The 25,497-nt window shown below is 40.8% G+C and overlaps 1 protein-coding gene across 9 annotated transcripts in view; it reads left to right on the top strand.

The window, feature by feature from the left end:
- Positions 1–25,497, top strand: part of TANC1 (tetratricopeptide repeat, ankyrin repeat and coiled-coil containing 1) — a 72,852-nt gene that overhangs the window by 41,092 nt on the left and 6,263 nt on the right. For 8 of the 9 annotated variants that reach the window (XM_068195018.1, XM_068195020.1, XM_068195021.1 and 5 more), the window contains 18 exons: positions 3,755–3,856; positions 4,939–5,060; positions 6,024–6,213; positions 9,553–9,810; positions 10,379–10,498; positions 11,544–11,825; positions 12,697–12,848; positions 13,618–13,849; positions 14,849–15,015; positions 16,260–16,867; positions 18,204–18,312; positions 18,526–18,648; positions 19,486–19,722; positions 20,338–20,523; positions 22,389–22,467; positions 23,828–23,961; positions 24,709–24,832; positions 24,946–25,121. In XM_068195018.1, the coding sequence (XP_068051119.1) occupies positions 3,755–3,856; positions 4,939–5,060; positions 6,024–6,213; positions 9,553–9,810; positions 10,379–10,498; positions 11,544–11,825; positions 12,697–12,848; positions 13,618–13,849; positions 14,849–15,015; positions 16,260–16,867; positions 18,204–18,312; positions 18,526–18,648; positions 19,486–19,722; positions 20,338–20,523; positions 22,389–22,467; positions 23,828–23,961; positions 24,709–24,832; positions 24,946–25,121 (3,401 nt within the window). Of the gene's footprint in view, positions 1–3,518; positions 3,643–3,754; positions 3,857–4,938; positions 5,061–6,023; positions 6,214–9,552; positions 9,811–10,378; positions 10,499–11,543; positions 11,826–12,696; positions 12,849–13,617; positions 13,850–14,848; positions 15,016–16,259; positions 16,868–18,203; positions 18,313–18,525; positions 18,649–19,485; positions 19,723–20,337; positions 20,524–22,388; positions 22,468–23,827; positions 23,962–24,708; positions 24,833–24,945; positions 25,122–25,497 lie in introns of those variants that run through there. The other variant, XM_068195022.1, reaches the window with a different exon arrangement.

Raw genomic sequence — 25,497 nt, 5'->3', positions numbered from 1 at the left:
TTCCAGGTTAAAAAAGTAATTGGTTATTAAATAGAATGTATTATTTCATGTGGCAAAAAATTAATCTATTTGGTGTCGCAGATACTTATATTGAAGTGTCTGAATATGATTAAACCTAGTTATTTATGTTTAGTTTGTCAGGTGGAGGACTGCTGCAAAAAGCTTTGTTTGTGCATGTGTTAGTGACTGTGTAAGAGTGAGTATTGTTTGTGACTTTTATAGTTCAATTATTTTACTTGTATCTCCATACACAAATGTATTAATAGATAAGTTGCTGTTGAAGTGACAAGGAAGTTGTTCGTTTTCAGCAGTTGTGTCCTCAGTGGTGCCTACTCACTGGTGTGGGAGCCAGACTAAATATGGGGCTCTATGGGGCTCCTTTTATCAGCATTCTGTGCATAGAAATCATTCCAGCACACCGGCATCACTTGGGTTCACTTGGGTCAGGGCAGGAGAGACAAGTGAAACTCTCCATGTTCCTGTTGCCTGTGGAGACACTCTACAGGTTTGAGTTTATAAGGTCTGGAACAGAGTGTCAAAAGCTGGGCTTTGTCAGCACAGAAAATGCTGAACAGTTGATAAGTTGTGACTGAAAAGCCATATTCACGATGACTGCAGTTATTCCACTGTGACCCACAGCCAAGGGAAAAGATTTCCTGTGGTGCTACAGTGCTGGAAATGCATTGGCATTTATGCATCATTATTTTGTGCAAAGACCTAACCAGGTGATAGGAGGCTGACAGAAACATTGTGCTATTCCTTTGACTTTCACCAAACTCTAGCTAATGGAAGATGATTCAATATAAATTAGCTGTCTAGTATCTGGGGCAGGGGTAGTAACAAGATTATACTAACGTCCTGATTTCAAAGCTCTCTATTTCAGTAGCACGACAGCAAGTTACAGATCTTTCAGGATATGGTGAGTGAAAGAAGAAAGGGCTGCACAGGAGGTTGAAGTAGTGTTCTGAAGTTGAGTTGTAGTGATGAAGCTGTCTAACAATGATAGAACAAAATTCTAATTTCAGTCCTCTCAGTTGAGCTTCTTCTACTATAAAACTAGAATGAGCATTGTTTGGATTGGTCATCTTACAGGTGTGCAGCTAAACCAGTATTTGTTGTCTTAAAGGGGTAATATTTTAATGTAGTCTGATTTAGGAGGCTCAGCTAAAAGAATGAAAATACTGATTTATATGGGATGTTCCAAAAAACTTGATTGTGGAGTTTAAGATATGAATGAAAGATGATATTGCTGCACTTGAAAAAAATGTTTGCTGCTTTCCTTACATTAATGATACAATAATGCTTTAACAGAGAAAGGTTTCCTTGGAAATCAGTGAATTTCCATCAATGAATGCCAGAGGTGACTCCTAGGAGAGTCTTGCATAAATGTACAACAGAACTTTAGTAAGTTTTCAAGTTAAACTTCAATTAAAACTTCTAATTAATATGTAAATTAATCCTCATACCTGATTCTTGAGACTAGACTAGGTCAGAGGACTGATTCATCTCAGGCTGCAGTTCAGTGCCCTACCCTTGGGAGCCCTGGGACTGTTACTCCTGAGAGCACTGTGTTCCAGCTCCAAGGTCCTGCATCAGGCAATCTCTGGGATCAGTAGAGCTGCAGATCCCCTTTGTCCTGACAAGAGAGAAAGGATGGAGCTGCACAAGTTACAATGATCTTCTGAGACATCAGCTCTTCTGCAGTCAAAAAAGCATTAAGAATTACTAGCAAAGCAAGAGATGACTTAAAAAACTATTGGTATGGAATTGTATAAATCTGTATATTGTCCCCCTTGGGAGGAGACTGGTATAACTCTGGTGATACCAGCTTTAAAAACCTGCACTAGATTTAGGACAGAACTAGAACAGACTTCAGGAATGACTATTGGTGTGGGATGGCACTGAAGAGAAGTCATGGTAGTAATAGACTGGAGTGGTGTTTGTCCACCTAGAAGAAAGGCAGTTGTAAAAAGGAGACAGTGCAGTCACTGTGTCTGGCAGTGTTGTGTTCACCTGCTAGTGTTGCAGAGTGTGAGAGAAAGGCTGGAGTTAGTTCCTGGAAGAAAAATCCATCTAGAACTCCTAAAGAGCAAGCATCTAGAACTCCTAAAGAGGCTGCTTTTGCCTCAGGACACGATAAGGCACTCAGCAGCAGTCACGAGAGCATGGCAGGGAGTGTGTTTTCCCTTACTGAGATTCCGCTGCAATTTGCTGCTGATAAAACACTGTCCCAGATGAACATTCTGTCAGACCCGATTCAGCCATCCTACACTTCTGTAGAAGAGCTGCTGTTCTGTAGATGTACTTCACATTTAAATGAGTCCTTTTCATCCAAGGGTTAATTCATGTGTCCTGTTTGAGATTAGTGCATGAAAATAAATTCACCATGAATTCCCCTACTTGTTGCAATGTTGTATATTGGGTTTGCAAGTACTGTAAGTCGCTTCCACAGCAGTTTGTGAGGAACAAAATTCAGTAAAGGGTTTCTTCCACAGCTTAAAGCATGAGTGTTAAAAATACATCCTGAAGATCTTTCCGTGTTGATCTAAATTTACAACTTCTACACGGTTTTTTTGATTCTTTTAGAATGAGTGCTTTTTGTTGTCCAACTTTGGTATGTTTGATTATACTTCTGCTTACAAATGACGGGTGTGAACTATTGTGTCCTTAAAGAATGCGATTTTGTTTCAGAGGAATACATTTTTAGCTGCTTTCACCAAGGCCAATGTCCCTTATTTTTGTTAGACAGTGGCGTTGGAAGAGCCCCCTCTGGTGCTGGTGCCGAGCTGTTGGTGTAAAACGTGAAATTGACTCAAGAATCTCTACTAGAGATATAAATATGTGTTCATATAGGACTGACACTTCCTCAGCAGTATTTCTTAGCTAAGAAATTAGGTTGTCACCATGTTCCCGTATTGCACTTCTAGGTGGAAATCTGAAAGAGCAGATGGGTCCAGCCAGATCGTTCTGGGCAAATGATGTGATGTGGTGGCGAGGCCTTCGCAGCTCTGTGGTGGTGTGACCCTGGGAGACGGAGGCCACAGAGGAGAGATGCAGCTTTTCTTTAAAAGCAGTCATGAGTCTTAAAGTGATCAGAAAAAAGAACAAGAAATCAATGTAGTTTTCAGAGACTTAATGTAGCATCTGAGGCTGCTGCCAAAAGGAAAGATGGGATGCTTAATGTGGCTGAAGTGCCACAGCCTATATATAGGGTGGAGTTTTAATAAACAAAGAGTGAGAGAGCTTTGGTGTGCCCTTGAACTCTGAACCAAGGAGAAAGATGCTTTTTGAAGACCTGAACTGAGGAAGAGGAAAGTCCCTTTATCAAGGGCAGTGTGGGACAGTTGGCATCAGGCCCACAGTCCCTCTGCAGTGCTCCCTGAAGGGGTTTTGCTCTTTTAGCATGGGAAGTGCAGAGCAGGAGGAGGCATAGTTGAGAGCCAAGGTGTAGTCCTGAGTTACACATCAGTACTAAGAGAAGGTAGACCAGCTACTGAGGTTACATGCAGTATGCAGCTTACACACCACATACAATGGGTTTGTTTTCTAGCAGTCTTCATGTTCTGAAAAGCCTGGAGCGTGTGTTTCTCACGAGAGTGGAAGTGCAGCACCTCGCTGATCTTTGTGATAGCAGCTGTGTGTGTAAGAAGTAATTTCTTTGCTTTTTTTGCATCGTAGAGAATAGATAAAGGACATAGGAATCTTGTGGTCCATGTGGACACAGTTCAGTATGCTGTGTTCATTCCCATTGCAGGTCCAGTCAGGAAACCCAAGTATGTGGAGAGCCCCAGGGTGCCAGGTGAGGCAGCCCTGGCCCTGCAGAGGAGGCCGGAGCCGGGAGAGCCCAGCGCCAGTGGTGAGCATCTGCCTGGCGAGCGTCTGCCACTCGCCGGGCTCCCTAAGTCTGGCACCTGCTTCTCGCGCCCGCTGAGGCACTCTGTAGCAACTGGGAATTGTTTGTTGTGCAGCATCTCCAAAAGTTAGTGCTAGAGCTGTTTGGGTGTCCTTGCTGCTTCCCAGCAGCAGGGGTGGCACCAGCAGCCTGGGTGCCGGCTGGGAAGTGGCCGTGCAGCTGCTCCTCAGTGTCCCCCTTGGCAGCTCTGGGGATAAGAGCTCCTGCTGGGGGCTTCTTCTCCAAGTGGTAGGATGATGCTCCTTATTTAATTAACTGTTTATACCTGAGGATGGGACAGGCCTATGTGTATATAGATATTTTTTAATAATGGACAAAAGAAATAAATGCCCTGTAAAGGTTCCTGTCAGAGCAGGTGGTCACAGGTTGGTGGGTGCTGCCAGACTGCTGCCATCAAAGAAGGAAAAGGGCTGGAAATGTTTGTTTATGAGATGCCATTAGCAAGAGTGAGTGCCAGGGCAGGACTGTGCTTGGCTGCTCTTGTTGCAGTTGGCCTCATTTTGAGTTTTGTCTTGTTATATCTGTTGGATGGTAGGAGACATTTCAAAGCACTGTACTGATAAAATTAAATATCTCTGCACCAGAAGAGCTGGGACTTTGAGAACTGGTGTCACATCTTTTGCATAGCAAGCAAAACAAAAATGTGTGGTACTAGTTCTGGTGTTAACTGTGAGATTACAAAAGATCTATGTTATTAACCTCTACTCTTCACATTTTTATATGACAGAAATAGAATTTCAGCTTGCCACTAAGCTTTGATAGCATTGAGGTTAATGCCACTCTTAGGAGAATCATTGTGTCATGCAACTTATCAGTCCAGTGATGAACTGATTGCACTTAAACATTTCTGGTTTGACTGGCAGGTGGGTTTTTCCTCCCCTAGATTTGTGCAGTTATGCAGAGGATCCAAGGCCCACCAGCAATTAAAAGTCTGATGGACAATTTGGTTGTACTTTTTCTACATCTTTTAATAGTTCCCAAACAAAAGACTCTAACCTTCCATTTTTTTCCCTCCCAATCCAAAGCAAAGCCTGACAAAGACTCAAGCTGTTCTCCTGCAGCACAAGAATTGATGACAAGATTGGGGTTTTTACTGGGAGAAGGGATCCCAACTTCTGTTCACATGGAAGAGAAAAGCGAAGTTATGGTAGGATAATGGAATATAATCTTTTAATGTTCATCCTGTTTCAGAAAGGACTAATCATACTTTGTCTGTCTGCTAGTTGCGATTACTTGATATCTACCCAAATACCATCCATTTTAATAGAAATACAGTAATAGAATTGGACTTTAATTTTAACAAGTGTTTTTTTTCAAGAATTCAGGATCAATTCACAATTTCAAAACACACAAACTGAATAGATTTCTCATAATTTCTGGAGGTTAAATCTAATCTACTATGAATGTGAATAGCTTCTAGAATTCTCTCGGCTTTTAGTATTTAGGAGGAAATTTTTGCCTTCTCTTTTCAATGATTTCCAAGAATGGAGAAGGCCAGCATTTTGTTAAAATGGGAGCATGCTTGGGGAGAGGAGTGTGTTTATTTCTTCCTGAGAAGTTTAATTCAATCAGACAGTCCTTCTCTGTCATTTGGGGTAGAGGGATTGGAGAGAAGCAGGCAGCTACTATCCTGCACATGAAGCACATGAAGCTCATCTGCTAACTTAAACTTCACAGTAACTACCAACCTCTGCTCCTCCCGCTTGCTCTCTCCACTTTTAGTCCCAGCCCTCCTAAATCTTAGTGCATCAGTTTGGGTTTTCACACTGATGGTGAAAACTTAATAAGTTCTAGGTTCTAGGTTTTTTCAACTCAAATAATAAATACAAGGGGTATCCAGTAGAGTGTTAAATAGAGAAGAGATCTGCCTCACTACAGCTTTTTCACTGAATTGTGAAATTCCCTTTTTAATTCAGTGGTCACTTTTTAAGAGAAGTATGAAAAATTAAGATTTCCAGTCTAGACAAAGCTTTCACATCTTGAAGTTTTACTTGAAAAGTGGGCTCTTTGCTTTGCTCTTATTCTACCTCAGCTTTTGAGGTGTCTAGTTTTCAGCCCAGCAGGGTCCTGCCTGCTGTGCAGTGAGTGTTTATTGCTCTTCCCCTGGCAGTGTGCGGTTGCCAGCCAAGGAGTGAGTCCCTGCTCCACCCTCACCAGCAGCACGACGTCGCCCAGCACTGACAGCCCCTGCTCCACCCTCAACAGCTGTGCTGGCAAAACAGCAGCCAACAAGGGCAGTCCCTGTGGCACCATCAGCACGCCCAGCTCCACCCTGGAGAGCAAGGACAGTGGCATAATAGGTGAGCATTTCCATTAGCACTTAGTAGAAATTACTTTCCTCTGAATTATGCAAGTCTGAGCAGCTGCTTTGTGTCACTGTGTTTGGTTTTACACTGTCTATGGATCCCATTTTGAAAGATTGAAATCTTGTTCTTGGCTATAACAGCTACTGTTATGTGTGCATTTCTCTTCTTTTCTTTTCCTGGTGCAGTTCTAATTTCTCCACTTTTTCCTTTGAAATAATTTATTTCCTCTGTTTTTTCTCCATTTCTTGTTTTCTTATGCCTTTTTTCTTTTTAATTCCAGAGGTCTTAACAGTGCTTTTCATAGTTGTGAAGCACAGCAGGGCTTGAAGTTGATTTAATTTCCAGCTGAGGAAACAATAATTGATGTGATTTCTTATGAGAATAGCTTAAATTAAACTGTTTAAAGAAAGTGCAGACTTGTGAGTAATTGGCATGAAAATGAAGCTAAAGTGGGACATTGTGGAAGAGATGAAATGGTGTGATCCTCTGTTGAAAGATGGCTGAATTGAGGGAATATGTGCATCTTGTGTGGGGAGTCCATGACCATTGGAGGCAGCCACCCTCACAGCCCAACTCTTACAAGCTCCTTGCACCAACCAGCTGAGTATAAATCATTTCTGCTGATCAGTTACCCTAAGAGACATAGTTTGTCATGGGTCAAAAGACTCCTGTATAAAACTTAAGTGTTTCAGTTGAAGAAAATTATTTAGTGTACTCATTCCATGTCAGATTGATACATGATCAACTTCATTATAAGATCTAGTTTTGAGATAGCATGAACATCTTGATGTGAAGGAAAGGATATATCTGAATTGTTGCTTTTGGAAAAAGAGCACAAATGTAGATACTGATATGAACATACTAGCCATGCTTGACAAGCTTGAAATAGTCCATGCTCTAAATAAGGTCAGAATGGCCTCATGTTTGTTTAAAATAATGTACTGGCGTAACAACATCATGACTGTATAACCTTGTAAGTACCAGTGTTTTAAAGAAAATATTTCAGAACAGTGATAAAAGTTGCTTATTGAACTACTGAAAAGGAAGGATGAGTGTATGAGTGCAAGAGCAGGGGGAACTTCCTGGTGGCTCCTTCAGTCACGTACGTGTGGTTCATGGCTGCGGGACGGCGTGGAAATCATCGGCTGCTCCTCTGCAGAGCTGCCATTCGTGTCTCAAATTCCAGGAGAATTTGAACACCCCCTGTCTCTTGGCTACCCATGGCAGCACCCCTTACATCTATAAAGGCATGAAACCAAGAAGGGAAAGAAGAGGCACCTTTTCTGATAAGTGGCCTTTTGGTTTTTATATTCAAGTATGTCTGTGCATTCAAATTTGTTATTAGTACATGTGCATTTTAAATTATGTTTAGCAAGTATATGTTTTCTAATGTCTTTGACAGAGTTCACCCAGCCATGAAAATGTCTTACTCCTTTGTGCTACTTATGTGGGCCTCCTTTGTATTTCTGCTCCCACTATGTTTTCCGGACCAGCAGACTGATGGGAAATTGGTCTTTTCTCCCTTTTCCTCTTTTTTGCTTACAGTTCAGGTTTCCTTTAGTTTTCCAGTGTTTTACTGCCGTAGCTGAATAATTCTTTGCTTCAGTTGAGGTTGACGTAGTAGCAGTAAAGGCAGGTTTTAAACTTCAGCAAGGAGCTAAGCAGGAGAAAAGATTGGGCTGCTGGCCAAAATAAAAGCTTTGCTGTATCCTTGCTGCTGTGTCAGGATGGAAATCTTGAGCAGCCAGGTTTCCTGGAGTTGCATTTCACTCCAAGAGGAATCAAGTTTTAAAGATTTCATACTTCAAGAGGAGCCAGAGTTTTTTTGACATAACAATAAAAATAAAATAAATTTGTCATATGGAAGTCCAATCTAAGTCTGTGCAAAGATTAATGGGGTGCCTGGAAAGTTGGGTTTTTTTCTTCTACTGCCTCTAAGTTGCATGTCAAATTATTGGTATTTCTTAGAATAGGAGCTGTTGAGTTGAAGCATCCAATCTACTGTTTCTTATGAATGTGAACCTAAGCTGGAGGAACACAGTGTTGTACAAGTACTTCACCATCCTGCACGGCTGAAGCTGCAGTGCAGCTGGTGTGGAAGAGCAGCTGGTCCTTGCTTGACTGGACCAGGCTCAGCATTGCAGGAGCCACCCCTGTGGTTGCATTTTGTTAGCAGCCCAGTATACCAGAATGTTTTCATTAAAGAATGGGCCAGTTGAATGTAGAATAGCCACAAATATGGCTTTAACTTTTAAATCGGTAGCCTGGGAAGGACCCAGAGTTCAAACAGATATTATAGTTTGAACTGGTATTGATTTTTTTAATGGTTTTTTTTTGATCCTGATGCCCTTTCATCCTATTTTGTATTTTCCTCTGTTGCATTGAAGTGTTCAGAATGCATTGAGTGTTGGCTTAACCTTCAGTAAATATTTGTTGTTCAGTTACTTTGTGAGAGTTTAATGTAAGTAGTTGAAAAACTTTTAAATTAAACAGGGTGGTTTTAGTATTAGTTATACAAAAAGTATATATCTGCAAAGTGTTCCTAATTGGGCAAGGAGGTTAGCATAGTTTTATCAAACATTACTCAAGTAGGTCTTCAGGAATATAAAGTCTTCACATTATTGCAGGAGGCCTTGATTAAATACAATCTCAAACAAATACAGGCACACTGATAACCCTCAACAACCAAACTGGAGCATTTGGATCCCACTGGGTAATGCAGCTGGTGTTATCTCTCATCCACGGAGTCACTGCAGCAGTGGAAACTGCTGCTCTGTACCACAGCATCCAAAAACACCTCAGTGGTCTTAGCTGCCTTTTAGCTGAGGGTCTCTCTAGGTCTGCGTTGCTTATTGCCTAGCATATGAAATTTTCATAGCAGAGAAAGCCCCTTTTCCCTCCAAGCCTTTATTGAGTCTCTGATTTATACTGCAGCGCTCTTTAAAAACATAAATCAGTATAATACATCAGTATAAATCAGTATAATAAATCAGTTTGATATAATCTGAAATTTTATTAATATAATCTACTGGTTCTGATTCATCATGCGTCTACTCCTGTTGGCTCTTTCTGACAGTGAAATGTAGTAGGTGCTTAAGAAAGGAACAGTAAATAGCTTACTTGCTGGAAGGTTTCTATCAAGATTGGTTTGCTAGGTATATGAGTACAGGCTGATTGTCATCCTGATGTGATTTTGTATTTTAGGTGAGACGGACCTCTGAACAACACTGAATTTTTGTCATTTATGTTTCACAGTGCTGTTTGAGAATGAAAATTCTTATGTGTGTGCCATATTCCTCTGACTTTACTTGGGTTTTTTCCCCTCTTTCTCAGCCACTATAACAAGTTCATCAGAAAATGATGATCGTAGTGGATCCAGCTTAGAGTGGAGTAAGGATGGGAGTCTCAGAGCTGGAAAACACCAAGGCATTAGCCGTGATCGAAGAACAGATAATTGTTCACCGGTTGCAGAAGAGGAAGCCATTGGATCTTCTGAGAATTTGCCAAAAGAAGTACCAATGGGAGAGGGTCCCCTTCCTTACACTCAGAGTTCTGCCTCTTTAATAATGCCTCGTCCAAACTCTGTTGCAGGTAAAGTCCTGAGGTCAAAACCCAAGCGTGTTATTAATGATAGGACATTTCTTTTGAATCTTTCTGCTTTTAGTATGAAAGTATCTCTATAGGATAAAAAGAAAAAAGCCTATGTTCTGAACTGAATAAATGAGCATGACCTCATTTGTTTAAAACTGTGATCCAGAAGGCTCTTACCATGCTTTTTGGTAGGTAGGACTTTTGAAACACTTGAGAAGTCCATCAGTTATTCCAGGACACTGTCTGGTGACAGGTAGTCCATTAGCAGGTAATACCTGAACCTATTCTAACACTTCTGACCTTGCTGATGTGGTTGTTCCTACAGTAAAAAAGAAAACTATCTCAATGGGAGAGCTGAGGGCCATTTAAACAGGGAAAAGCCCAACTAAATCGTTAGTCAACTTGATTGAAACTCATTTTGTAAATGTTGCAACGTGAATGACTTAGTTGCCATTGTCTAGAAAAGCTTCTCTGTAAGTAACATGCAGATGAAGGCCTGTAATAAATAATAACCTTCTTTGTAACTTGTGTTGAGAGAATAATAAGCTTCAGTTCTTTAATACTCTAGCAACAAGTTCGACCAAACTGGAAGATTTGAGTTACTTGGATGGACAAAGAAATACTCCTTTACGAACTTCAATTCGCTTACCTTGGCACAACACCGCTGGCGGAAGAGTGCAGCAGGAAGGTAAAGGCAGAGATATTTACACCTGCATCTGTCTGGCACAGTCACACATTCCTTCAGCAGTTTGGAGCATGGGTGGGCTGCGAGCTTTGTGAACAGCCCTGTCCTACAGTGTTATTGTGGAGTGCTCCTGACAAGTCACTCTGCATGTCTGCCAACAAGATGCTTGCTTATGCTTTTTCCTGTACAATGCTGTGGTTTAGAGATGGAATGTGTGTGTGCATCTGTTACAATCAATAACAGTTAAAGGCAGAAAAATTTAAGTGAGCTCCTAGTAAAACTGATCTTGAGGAGTGTATGTAGAGACTATGCTGCCCTCTTCCATTTATGGCTTTTCACAGTCATAGACTAATTCTGAAACAGAAGTTGTGTAACATTACATTTGGCTAATGAATCTTTAGATCTTTAGAGCATATTATTGGTGAATATTATTATTCCTGTAAATTTTAAGGTATTTTATGCAATCAAACCCAAATTCTTTCCTAAGTCATCAGGTTTTTCCCAAGTGTATATGTCAAAGTAATCAAAGGTGTAACTGCTGATCCTGTGACTTGAAAAGTACAGAAAAACAAGGTAGTAATTTTTTTTGTATTACTTTAGGGTTTTTTTTAACAGAAAAATTATGTTATTCTCTTTAGCTTTTTCTGTTTCTCTGTAAATGTCTTTACAGATTTGAAGACCTAGCACTGTGATGCTCAGGGCATAATTCACTCTAAACTGAAAAATGGTGCTTCCCCATTTGTAGAATTATTAATGTATTATTAAGAAAACTTATTGGATTCTACAACTTACTAACTCAAGTTCAGTTGTAAAACAATAGATTGTACCTGTAGCTTCTTTCCTCTACAACTTAATTCATGCAAAAATTATGGAGATGACCTGAACTGAGGCAATCAGATTTTACTACTTTCCTGGTGAAAGCACTAGAATGTCTGATTATGACTGATAGTAACAAAGCTTCTAAATGACGTTGCCTTCTGAAACTGTGCTGTTTGACTGCATGTCAAGTTTCTTCTGGTAAACTTTCCTCCCTGACACATCTTTTCAGCTCGTTTCATCCCCTATAAGCCTCAAGACATTTTGCTGAAGCCGCTGTTGTTTGAGGTGCCAAGCATAACCACAGACTCGGTGTTTGTTGGAAGAGAATGGCTGTTTCATGCCATTGAAGAAAAACTGCAGAATCCTGACCCAACAGAGAACAGGGGAGCAGTCATTACTGGAAATGTGGGATTTGGGAAGACTGCAGTCATTTCACGGCTGGTGGCACTCAGCTGCCATGGAAGCCGCATGAGACAAATAGCCTCCAACAGCCCAAGTTCATCTCCTAAAAGTATGTTCCTTTTCTGGGTAATGGTCTGGGTTAATGTGCTGACATCAGGAGTCACATGTTTGCTTTTTTGACTTAAGGTAGTCAGGCCTCATCAAGTCTTTAGCAAACACTTTTTTTTTTCCAATGAGCAAAGGAAGGAGTTAAAATGTTGTGTTCTGACAAATACCTTCAAAGTGACATAATGTGGGCTCAGCCCATCAGAGAGGTGGTATAACACAGAGGCAGCATGCAGGATCTTTCCTTGTCAGGCAGTGTCTACCCCAAACTCTGAGGATGTGACTGCAGCAGGCTTTGTCTCTCACGAGTTTGGAAAGGGAGCAGTGAGTGCTTCTTTCCCACTGTGTACCCACTGTCTATGCTTTCCATAGAATTTTTGTAGAGGTGAGAATAAAGCTGTGGTGAAACCCCTTCTGTCTTCTACTGGGATCCATAGCATCCTGTCACCAGTGCCTACATTAACTGGAAGGATGGTGAGACTGTCATTACTGCTATTTCCCGGCCTGACACTTCAAATGTTATTATTACTAATAATAACAGTGATAAATTTCCCATGATTTCATTCATACAGTAATTACTAGTTTAAATGAGGCATTGTATGTATAATTTTCTTAAGGAAACTCTTCACATCAGCATGGCTTTGCTTTCAGTAATTCTGTAGTTTTGATCTAAAAGTCAGTTGAGTTGTTTTAAAATCGTAAAGTTGCAAATGTGTGCCTGTATTTATCAGACTAGTGGCAGGCTTCTTTTATAATGGTATTGCTCAGTTTCAATTTTTACTCTAGCAGTAAGATAAATCCGTGGTGTTTTCCTAGAAAGCAATCTCCTATCAGCAAATTTGGTTTCTCTTGTATTTGTTGCCTTTTACAAGCAGGTGGTGACTCCTCTCGGGAGATTCCCTTAAGCCAGTTACCCCCGTGTCCCCCTCCGTCAGGTGACACCAATACAATGAAGACTCTGACTTGTCCCGGTACTCCCGAATGCAAAACTCAAACAGGGGATTCTGTGAGACACCTCGCTTCAAAGGTGAGTTTTCACTTCCTAAGAGGTGTTCAGTGTGTTAGAACCCTCTAACCCGGGGGTCAGTTTGCTTTGCAGAGCCCCCGGCAGGCTGCGGGCGGAGCGGGGAGGGGGCAGCCCCTTGGCACCTCTGCATGATGGCACCTCAGCTGCCTGCCTCTTGTACTTGCCAGGTGATCACCTGAATCCTGCGTGGTCTTACCTTAACAATTTGTCACCAGTTTGGTGTGGGAGGTTGGGATCCTTTCCTTGCCAGAGGGGCTGTGTGTTTTCTACAGGGAGCTGCTCAGTGTACCTTTGAAAAGCAAAATTCGGGGCGGGGGGAGACAGAGAAGATAAAATGTTTGGTTCTTGTATAGCCCATCTGTATGCTATGATACAGGTTGAGTCTGAATGTAGTTTAATTTTCCATCCTCTGAAAGCCTGAAGTCATTTTTGTATTAGATTAATATGTTAGGTGTTTTATTTTTTGCCTAAGTAGTGAAACTAATGAGTGTCTGAATTGCATATTTTATATGAATAATTGTAGGGAAAACATGAGGTCTTTAACATTTGCAGTCTTTAAAGTGATAAATACTCGTTTGAAGCAGTGTTATGAAGACCACTGAAGTGCAGGCTTTTTATTCACTTGAACACTATGTTTTCCTTGCAGTTAAATGTAATTTAAATTTAATAAAATTTAATTTATTAAAACTAGTGCAACTAGTTAGTTGCACTAACTAGTAACCAATGAAAATTCTGAAAGAGTAACGCTTTTTACTTTGTAATTCTGCAGGTCGTTGCTTATCATTACTGCCAGGCTGATAACACATACACGTGCCTGGTCCCAGAGTTTGTGCACAGCGTGGCAGCTTTGCTTTGCCGCTCACAGCAGTTAACAGCATACAGAGATCTCCTCATCAGAGAGCCTCACCTGCAGAGCATGCTGAGCCTGAGGTCTTGTGTCCAGGATCCAGCAGCAGCTTTTAAAAGGGGAGTGTTGGAACCACTTTCAAACCTCAGGAGAGGTACGTTAAGTGGGAAGGGATTTGGAAATGGAATCTATACTGCATAAAGAGTGGAGAAAAGTATTAAAAATAAACAAAGCAGAACATTTGTGGACAAAGGAATTCCTTAATTGCGCTAGCTGTTTGTAACAATAATGGATGGGTTTTATACAATTGATTAGTGTTTAAATTAAAATTCTGTGAAACTTACTAAAGGTCGTAGAAACTTTATATTTACTTTTTTGCTAGAAAATGGGAAGACAGCTATTAGCTTGAAGTTAACACTGGCACATTCACATTAAAGGATTTTGTTTTAACATACTGTCTAATTTTCTGCATCTGCAGAAAAAAAAATCGGCCTAAACATCTGCAAAGTGGATGTAGGTTTTGCTTTAAAATGGGTGTGGCAGGTTTTCCAACAATCGCAGAATCTCCTAAGGACCCACCAGGATGATCAATCCAGCTCCTGTCCCTGGACAGACGCCCCAGCAATCCCACCCTGGGCATCCCTGGGAGCGGTGTCCAAATGCTCCTGGGGCTCTGGCAGCTTTGGGAATGTGCCCATTCCCTGGGGAGCCCGGCAGTGCCCAGCACCTTCTGGGGGAAGGACCTTTCCTGATATCCACCCTAACCCCCCTCTGACACAGCTGCAGCCATTCCCTCTAGTATGGTGTGTAAAAGAAAGCATGTAGCAACATGATTTTTGTATTTAATAAAAACCTAGCAAACTTCTCTTGAAAACAACTGCTTCCCAGCATATGCCAGCTTGAGCAGATGCTTGATCTGTGGCAGAATGGGGGCTTTGCCTACATATGAGCAGAGTATATAATTCCTGTTAAAACTGTTTTTAGTCTTCTAATGTTGTTTTTAATTTCCTAAATAATGCTGAAATGCCACAGTATGTACCGGTGTGCATAAAAATACATTTTTGCTTCTTGGCATAGGAAATTTGAGGATAAAGGTGTATCACTTTAAGGGAGAATGTGTTTTATTCTTTCCTTTTTTATTCTCAAATTTCAGAACAGAAGATTCCTGAGGAAGACTACATAATTTTGGTTGATGGTTTAAATGATGCTGAATTTCATAAACCTGATTATGGTGACACAATTTCTTCATTTATCACAAGTATAATCTATAAGTTTCCTCCCTGGCTGAAGCTCATTGTGACTGTAAGAACTAATTTCCAGGTAAAAACACCTTTTAATGCTTTTCTTACTCTCAAAGACCAAATGATCATTTATATTGGCGCAGCTGCATTATTATGAAAAATACTGGCTTTAGAGGAACTCAAAGTCTCTTGGATTTTTTCTTTCCTTCCTTTTTTACATGTTTGTTTGCAGTGCACAGATACAATATTGGTGGCCTTTTTCCATTGTGAATCACTTTATTGCAGCTGTCAGTAGAATTGCTAATACAAGAAACCATGAAATTTGAGTGTTCCCTTGTACCTCAGGAGTTCAGTGTTAAGGTGCAGGTGTGCTTCAGTACAGTCTCCAAGAGTTTATTTCTTCTCTGCCTTCTTACCACTAGCACTCAGTGTTTAACTGAGTGAAGAGTTTATTTCTCAACTAAATTTTTGGGTTTAAGAAGGGATTTCTATAGCAGAGACTATTCTTTCTCTGGAGACTGGAGAAGTGTGTCTTTGCTTAAAACATCTCACTAGTCTGAAAGTGCAGCTTGTTGAAATCCATTTAATTACATAAAGTGGAATAGTTCCTTTTTGTGTTGTGAAAGTCTGGAGATATTTGCTAACCCTTTCTAATATATGACTCCATGTAAGAAGTTTCTGGCTTAAGTTAGAAGTTGCAGAAGTGTTTCTTTTAAATAGAGGTCTTTTGGATCTTTATTTACATAAACAAAAAAGTATTCTGTGTAACAGAAGCATGAAAGTGTGCTCAGGTGAACCTGCTGAAATGTCTGTGCTGTACTTGGTACTTGTACCTTCAGGCACATGGGGCTGGGGATGTGTGCACAGCACCTTTCCGGTACATTGTTACTGGAAGGTGAAATGATAAGGGGAGTCTTTTCTCTTGTCATTTGTCACTTCTTAATAAAACATTCCTGCCTAATTGATCATTCCTTTTGCCTCCCCCTTTCCCTGGCCTGTCTTAGGGTCCACTTCTGGTAAATGTTTTCCATTTCCTTGACTTTGCAGTGGTCATTTCTCATCCCCTTCAATTGCTGAGTTTGATCAGTGAAATATTTGAGACCTTCCTATGAAAAATGATAAAATGTAGAAATACTGTCCTCCCTCTTATGAGGAGGCAATATTTGCAAAACCATCTCAGGGTCACTGAATTCCTTTTTAATCTCTTACTCGCTACAGAAGGGAAATGTAACAGAGATGTATCGTTGAGTTCTCAGTGCTGGAATACTGTAATATCTTTGGTTTGCTTATTTTTTTCTATTTTCCCCCCTCTCTCCCTCACAGGAAGTGGTAAGTTCACTACCATTTATCGCAATATCCCTGGATAATTTTCCAGACAACAAAGGAATTCACGATGATTTGAATGCTTATATTCAGTACAGAATTAATAACAGTCAAGAAATTATAAACAACATGTCTTTAAATGGAAAAGCTGATGCAGCTACAATTGGGAAAGTGAGTAACCACCTAATCATGAGAAGCCTGGGATCTTACCTCTATTTGAAACTCACTTTGGATCTTTTCCAAAAAGGTCATTTAGTAATCAAAAGTGCAAGCTACAAGGTTGTTCCTGTGTCTCTGTCAGAGCTGTACTTACTGCAGTGCAATATGAAGTTCATGACAAACTCTGCTTTTGAGCGAGCTCAGCCCATATTGAATGTGGCATTGGCATCCCTGCATCCCATGACAGATGACCAGATTTTCCAAGCTATTAATGCAGGACAGATAAACAGTGAACAACAGTGGGAAGACTTCAGCCAGAGGATGGAAGCCCTTTCATGTTTTCTGATCAAAAGACGTGACAAAACACGCATGTTCTGCCATCCTTCCTTCAGGGAATGGCTTGTCTGGAGAGCAGAAGGTGAAAATACGGACTTCTTATGTGAGCCAAGGTAAATTAAAACTGCAGTAATTCATGTTCAAATAACCAAAATTAGGTTTTTTATATTTGATTGCAACAATTGGTGAGAGGAAAGAGTGATGTTAAAATACAAGTACACCTAATTTTTTCCGAAACGAAAACTTTTATATATTTAGAGGTAATGTGACTTAAGATTCAAAGTTTACAATGCATTATTGACTCTGTGGAAGTCAGAAGTTTGCATCTGACTTTGCTACCCTCATGGAGAAATGAGTGCTATATTGTTACTAACACAGCAAAATGGTTTAGAATCCTGTGCAGCAGCACCTTGTCTATGTAAAGTAGAATGCAGGAATAGAAGGAACAGATCATTTGTGCTTTTTTAAACGTAAAAATATTGATAAATTTTGTGTTGTAATTATATCCTGCTGGCATTGTTCGAGTTTGTTCCAGCTCACTTTCTGTGACTTGGAGAGGCAGAGCTGGTTGAGTTTGAGACAGTGGCTGTTACTGTTTGTCATGTTCTCACAGTTGGCTCCCCTTTTTTCTTTTTTTTTTTTTCATGTTCCTTGGGGTTTACAGCTTTTGGGTTTTACAAAAGAATAAATAATGCTGGCATTTAAAATTATTACCACCCCAAGACTTGTCTGAGCTTTCAAGTGGCTGTAGCAGAACCAGTTCTGTAGGTGGGACTGGGGGCTTGCAGCCTTGTGGAGCCCTGGTCCCACCACACTGGGAACTCCCAGTGCTTGCCCCAGCAGCAGTGGGATCTGCCTGGCCCAGGTAAAGCTTCTGATTGTGGAAAGTTCTGTTCAGAAATGTCTGAAGATGGGGTGAGAAGTCGCTTCCCACAACTTCCCCCCTCAGCTGAAGAGTCCAGCTAGCATATGGCTAATTGCCCAGTTCCAGTGTATAGTCTGATTAACAAATAGTATATGATAACCTTGTTTTCTCAGGGTTGTGCTGCTCTCACTGTTTCCTAGAACACTGACCACCACAAATGTAGGTGCAGAATTACTAAGTACATGTTTTCGCTCAAATTTCACAAGTGTTCAGATCTTGTGCTTCTAAGAGGATTGGTTTCTTTCTGAGATGCCTGCAGTTCCTGGCTCTGAGAATGCAAAAGGGAGCAGTATGTAAACCACTTCAAAGCTGACACAGGCCCCCTGTGAGGGGACAGCTCAGAAATAAATACCAGGAGTGTGTCATCTTCAAAGTTTGCCGTTTTTCATTTGGCATTATTTCGTTATGGAAAGAATTGTGTTGAGATGTGATGGTATGTTGAACTGTTATAACAGGCATAAAGTGTTAGAATATTTACTGAGATACAGTTATAAAAGTTGTTCTCTCTTAATCCCTTTTATTAGGAATGGACATGCTCTACTGGCTTTCATGTTTTCTCGACAGGAGGGAAAGTTAAACCGCCAACAAACTATGGAACTTGGCCATCATATACTTAAAGCTCATATTTTCAAGGTAAAGCTTGCAGCTTAGTAGGCTTTATGACCTGCTCATATGAACGCATCATAGAGGTTCTCCTCTGGCTTGCTTGAATAATTTGTTGGGAGCTTATGCAAAATACTTGGTAGTGCTATCAATCCAGATTTTATTTCTTTTTATACTGAGTTGTAGATTAAAATAGGATTTCTAATTCTATAGAGAGATTTCTTGTTATATCATTTCTGTTAGGGTCTCAGTAAAAGGACCGGAATCTCTTCCAGTCATCTCCAAGCCTTGTGGATTGGTTATAGTACTGATGGACTGTCTACAGCCCTGGCTTCTCTAAGAAACATCTACACACCCAACGTGAAGGTAAGAACATCAGCAGGGCTGTACAGCCAGCCCTTTGTCTGGCACTGGGCAGGGGAATGCTGAAGTCAGTGTGACCCTTCAGCAGAAAAGCACCTGGATCTGAACTCTTTAGTGACAAGCCTTCATATACTTTTCTAAGCTGTTGCTAAAGTTCAAATCAGTTTCCCTTGCTAGTATTGATGGAAAGAAGGGTTTTTCCTTTTTTCTTCTGTGGCTGTGCTCTGTAGCACCGGTGAGTGTGTGGCGGTGTTTTTGGGGGTTAGATGTCCCACATGGCCTTGCTGGGCAGAACTCAGTGCTCTTTGCTTCTGTGGGAAAGTGTCACTTGTAAAAGGGGAAAATACTGTGAAAGGAAGGGATTTAAAATACCACAACTTTGCACTGTTTCTTGAATCCCCAGATGGTGGATATCGAAATCCAAGTCGGTCAGTTGTACCTTGAGCCAACTGCTAAAGCTTATGACTGGAAATTTGTGTGTACATAAACACACACGTGCATGCTCTGGCTGGTTTTTTTGCGATTTTCTTCTTATGTAATCTGGCTCTCTCTTAATGGAGGTAGTTGCAGAGTAGCAGCAAGTCACACATGCAATTGTGATGAAAGTAGTGGGTTTCAGGGGAGAGACAGGTCTTCTCTTCAGAGTGCAGTGCTCAGTAATACAATAATATATTTACTAAGAGAAGATTTTAAACTGGTATGTTGCTATATATGTGTTTAAGTTGATGTCTGCCAATAAAATCTGCATCAAAGTTAGGGCATAACAAATGAGTACCTGATCAAGATATCAAATTCAGACAAATCTGAGGAAAACATTGTTTTGTTTAAATTAAATTTTAGGTGAGTCGGCTGCTGATTTTGGCAGGAGCAAATGTGAATTACAGAACTGAAGTACTGAATAATGCTCCAGTGCTGTGTGTTCAGTCACACCTTGGACATGAGGAAGTGGTCACTCTTTTACTCGAGTTTGGAGCTGCTATTGATGGAACTTCAGAAAACGGAATGACAGCCCTTAGTTACGCAGCCGCTGCAGGTCACATGAGCATCGTGTCACTGCTGTGCAGAAAAGGTGCAAAGGTAAGCTGGTGCACAAAGATTGCCAAGCCTGCAGCCAGAAGAGTCATACAAAGGCCTAAAAAAGCTGTTATTGATTACTTAAGTGTATAATTATCAGACATAGGCCTGAGGGGTGAGTCCAGACTTCCGTGAAGCATTTTGCACGTGCCACTGGTCACAACCCTCTGGCAGAGCTATTCAACCACTTTTGGGTGCCCCTCACTGTGCACTTTCAGGACCTGTTGTCATCAGCTTGTCAGTGTCTGTTACTGAGAGTATTGGAGCCCTCTAAAGTCGAGGTCAAGGGCATCCCCAGCTCTCCTCACCCACCCTCTGGTCCCCTCAGAGCCGCTGGCTGTCCAGCAGGCTAAGCACAATCTCCCCTTGGCAAGCCCATGCTGACTGGTCCTGCTCACCTTGTCCTTCCTGTGTTTGGCAGTGCCCTCCAGGATTAGTTTTTCCATCACCTTCCCAGCTGCTCAGGTGAGGCTATTTGGCCTGTAATTCCCCAGATGTTCCCCCTTGTCCTGGAAGTTTGGAGTGAGAGCTGCTCTCTCATAGTGCCTTGAAGCATCTCCTTTCCACAGCCTTTCACTACATCCTTTAACCTCAGACGTTCCCTTTTCCCCCCTTCAGGCTGACCTTGCAGACAAGAAGGGCCAGTGTGCTTTGGTCCACAGTGCACTGAGGGGGCACTGCGGAATCCTTGAGTTCTTGCTCGGCCTGGTTTGGGTGGCTCCCTCCCAAGAACAGGATGCACTGAGGAAGCGCCAGGCACTGCAACAAGCTCTCACAGCAGCTGCCAGCATGGGGCACTGCCAGGTGGGTTGGGAATACAGGTACTTCCAGATCTGTTTGAGATCAGCAGAATTGTATAACAGTGCTTGCAGCTATTTTTAAAAGAGGCTTGGAAGGAATTGTTGGCACTTCCGATATTTATTGTAGTATGTATTAGCAGCTGGTTTAAATGCTCTAGCTGAGTATCCAATAATACAGTTTGCTTCAGGGTTTGCTTATATGTAATTTTCTGTATACTTTCTCCTCCCTGTCCTTGGAAGTAGTCCTAAATCTCTGGTGGTGGTGATGATTTTCTGTATCACTGATCCACCCAAGTACATTTCTACTTCAGGCTGAATTTTTTCTTCCAATTTTTCGTTGCATGCAATTGCACAGGCTTCAGTTTTTAGCTTGATGCACATGCCAACTTAGAGACTTAAGCTCAGTGTCACTTGGGACAGAAATCTGGGAAGGAACACTAAAAATAAACACATAAGAAGTACTTAAAATGCTTTAGATATTTAGGTAATACAAGTATGTCTTCTGTTCATTGGGAAAATAAACTGTAACCTTGATAGAAAAGTAATGGGTAAGTAAAGATACTTGAATGAAGATCAGCTAGGCTGGGGGACTTAGTTATGTAGTAAGTGATGTACCAAAGTGGAAACAAAATCTCTTCAATAAAGCTGTTTCAATATTTACTTCTTTTAAATCTAGCTTTAAATTGCTGTAAAATAAAGAGTCTGATCTTTGAAGTTTTTTAGATGATCCAAATATAGACATGTCTATGTGCAGTTAATTTATTATATGGTGTATATAAGCTATTGCTGTCTCACAATATAAACTTGAGGATTCTGAGCTATGGATAACGTGGATGAATGGATAATTCCTTTACTCCCATAAAAGTTCTTGTCTGCTGTCCACTGATTAAATGAAAGCAGTCAACTCCTGAATATCAACAAAAGAGATCACATTAATCATAAATACATAAGTGAAAACTGTCCGTCTTTCTCTATTTTTAAGACATTAAGAAGTTGTATTCTTAGCTGGAAAGAAGATCTGTGTGTTTCAGGAATTATAATAAATTATGTCCTAGCATTTTGAATTCTAGGATTTTCCATACATTGTATGCAACAGTTTTCAGACAGCCTGAAAACACACAGATCCTTTCTCCTTTTCTGCCTTTGTTTTTTCCTCTAGCATCCCAAACTTTGTTAGTATGATTCTCCTCCCTCACCTGTTGACTGCAGCCTCAGTGACCATGTGCTCCATTAGAAAATCTGTTTGAAACAGTCATGAGAAGAAGTTTTCATTTAATGATCTTTTAGCAAGTGGTTTCAAAACTCAGATTTCCTTAATATTCTAGAAACACAGCAAAACTTATTTTAATGCTTATTCCAGCTTTAAAAATTGCCATTTATCAACATATGCTTAGACCATTCTGGGAAGAAATTTAGAAAAACAGGAAAGCTATAACCAATGTGGAAGGAAAAACCTACGTATCCCCATTTTACAAAATGTATGCAAATATTCTCATTTTTGCTCTCTTGTTATCGATGATCTGGAATTTCCTCACTGAACTGGGAGGCTTTATTTTTGCTATTATTTTGATTTTTCTGTTCTATATAGGCCACATGGGAACTCATTAAATCATAGTTATGCCAAACAATAAATTCACAGAAGAGCACTGGGCTTTTTTTAAACTGTTTTCATTAACATTCACTTGTCTTCAAGTCATTCTAAAGTCCTACTGAATTTGTTTTGAGTAATACTGATTTTCTTTTCTATTGATTATATGCATTGAGAGAGAAGCACTCTCACTTGTTTTACATCTTTTTGTCCCTTGCTGCATCATAGTGACAACTGATGCTCTTGTGGCTCAGCAAATCTCTGCTCACTGTTTTTGGCAGGTGGTTCGTTACATCTTGACAATTGAAAAAGACCATGACATGGACATCAATGACACTGATGCCTTGTGGGGAGAAACAGGTATTTCCCTTCTTGTGTGTTTCCTAATTAGCATTGCTAATTTAAGAAGAAAGAGTTTTTAATCTTATTTTTAAATTTAATTCTCCATAATAAAGTAATGGAAAATATTGGTTTTAATAATAAAATGCAGTTTGTAAGTATGGTTTTAACTTACTGAATTTATTATCTCAAGTATTGAAGGACTACTTTCTATTAAAATTACTGTAAATTACTGACTTTTTAACTAAATGGAAAATTGTAGAAATACGGTGCTTAAGTTTTAGGTTCTCTGTTTGATAACCTTTGTTTATATATCATTAGTTTTCAGGGAATGCTGGGCTATCACCTCATTTGTTCTGATTAGGCAGTGGAAGGAGAGACCTGCCTTTGGTCATCTGGGAAAGGCCAAATGTAGTTTTTAAGGCAGACTGTAATGCCTGCACTGCAGTTGCCTGGTGTGCCTTGTGAGTGGCATCTCCATTCCATGGAAACAGCCGAGGGTGGGGGAGCAGCACTGGGAATGATGCTCAGCGGCCTCTCACATCCTGGAGGAGACATGTGCTTTGTTCCTACATGTGTACAAAACCCTTGCTGCAAATCCAGTGAATTCCAAAAGCCATACATCTGCTTCTAAATTAATTTTGTTCTTCAATATTTTCCTGTCAGTGTTTTTTATATCCTTGCATAATACACTGGGAATCTTCAGTCATTGAGGAAGTGAACTCCCTAAAAGGGGGATTTTTGAACAAGGCTCAACTCTTTTGCTTGTAATATTGATATCCATAACAGTTACTTTCCAGTTATTCAGCTCTAAACCGTTGTTATAACTGTTACACAGTGCAGTTTCATTGACTGAGGAGGGAATGGGTAAGGTAACTGCTAAAAAAGAAAAATTTACTTCTTCCTGCAGTGCTTGTAATTTCCTTTACTTTCAGCATTCATTGGAATTTAAAAAAAAATTCTACTTGATCATGTTTGAAAATGCTAAAAATGAGTAACAGGAAATGCACAATTTGAGCCACTTCTTAGAAGAAAATGGAAGTTACTAGGCTTTAGAAGCTGGAGGAGCAAGTCCTTTGCTGATTCTTGCATAAGTCACACATTAACTCATTTTTTAATATTTGTTGGTATGACTGGTGAGGCTTCAACACAAACAGAAAAATTTAAATTTCAAGTTCCGTTTAAAACACAATATGAGCAAAATATAAGAGGGGGGAAATCATGATGGGGAAGGTATTTCCTTATTTTGTTCTTTTCAGCTTTCAATGAGTGTCACAGTGAAAAGCTGAAAGAATGGGGATTCAGTAACACTCACATATTGTGCATGTGTCCAAAAGCCAAATAAGCCAAGAGCTGATGCTGATGCAGATGCTTTCTCTAGCCCTGACAGCTGCTGCTGGAAGAGGAAAGCTGGAAGTGTGCCGGTTACTCCTGGGGCACGGAGCGGCCGTGACCAGAGCCAGCAGGAGAGGCGTGCCCCCGCTCCTCTGCGCCGTCCGGCAGGGCCACTGGCAGGTCTGGCACAGCTTTGGGGACCCTTTGGGAGGTGGTCCCTCATTCCTTCCATCTCTAGTTCTGAAAATCATTAGTGTCAGTTTTCTAATACACGTTTGCATCTGCTTCAGAGGGATGTGCTCAGAAGTTTCACTTCTAAACCCTACGTATCCCTGGAAATAACTTAAAAAGCACATTTGCCTCACAACAGTCTTAGTTATAATATACCTGGAAAATAATGTGAGTTTAAAATATTTTGTTTACTAGACCAAGATCAGAGGTGATTTCAGATCTTTTATACTGCTGCTGTGCAGGGAGAGAACCTTGGATTCAGAAGCCTTCCTCATGCTGGCCTCTTCTGTCAGGAGAAGGCCTTGAACTGCAGTCAGGGCTTGAGCTACATAGGACTTCTCAGTGGTTACCATAAATACCACCTTAGTCCTCTTTGTTAAAAATTCATGATATTATGGCCGAAACCTCAATCTGCCAATTTCATAAAATCATAGAGTGGGTAAGATTGGAAAAGCCCTCCAAGACCATCAAGGCCAATTGTTCCCCAGGACTGCCAAGGCTACCAGTAACCCATGTCTTAAAGTGTTACACCCTCGTGGCTTTTAAATCCCTTCAGGGGTGAGACAGATGGGAATTCCACCCCTGCCCCTGTGCCATGGCTGGACAGCACTTTCTGAGAAGAAATTCTCCTAGTATCCAATCTAAACCCCCACTGGTGCAATGAATGTATTTTTAATTTGATATTTTCTGTTTCAGATTGCCAAACTTCTAGTGGAGCACGGAGCTGATGTGAATTTAAGTGACAAGCAAGGCCGGACACCACTGATGGTGGCTTCTTGTGAAGGACATCTGAGCACTGTGGAATTTCTCCTTTCTGAAGGTAGAAAATAAACAGCAGATTACAGCTGCACCAGAGATTGCATCTGGGTGTGTTAAGGAATTTTTCCATTTAAACAGAGAATCTTCATAACAAAGTTCATATTCATTTTATAGGTGCAACTGTTTCATCTCTGGACAAGGAAGGACTGACAGCTCTGAGCTGGGCTTGTCTGAAAGGCCACAAGGAAGTAGTTCAGTATTTAGTAGAGAAAGGTGCAGCAACTGATCAGACAGACAAAAATGGACGAACACCTCTAGACTTGGCAGCTTTTTATGGGGATGCTGATATTGTAAGTATAGCAAAACATAACATTCAATAAAAAGTTACAAAAATTTAGAATTCAGAAAAAATACTGCCTACCAAAATAGGAAATTTGGGAAAGTAGCCAGGAGGGTTACACTCCTCTCATCTTGACTGCAGTGAAAATGTTTGCTCAGGAAAGCATTTTCTAGATAAGTAGAAGCCCAGCATTATGCTGCAAACCCACAGAGGTCCCTTCTCAGGGTCCTGGTCAGTTGGTGCCTTTGTAAAGGAAATACCCTAAGAGGAGGTGTAAGAAGAGGAAGGGCACACTCAGGTCTGTGTGCACTGTGGACAGATCTGAGAGGTCAGCAAGGAACTAGACAGAGCAGCACACGCAGCCTCTCACACTCACATCTGTGTTT

The sequence above is a fragment of the Anomalospiza imberbis genome, chromosome 7 (assembly GCF_031753505.1).
Source record: "Anomalospiza imberbis isolate Cuckoo-Finch-1a 21T00152 chromosome 7, ASM3175350v1, whole genome shotgun sequence".
In the NCBI taxonomy this organism is placed as follows: Eukaryota; Metazoa; Chordata; class Aves; order Passeriformes; family Viduidae; genus Anomalospiza; species Anomalospiza imberbis.
The sequence above is the reverse complement of the archived record's forward strand: the minus strand, read 5'-3'. Positions and strand labels throughout refer to the sequence as shown.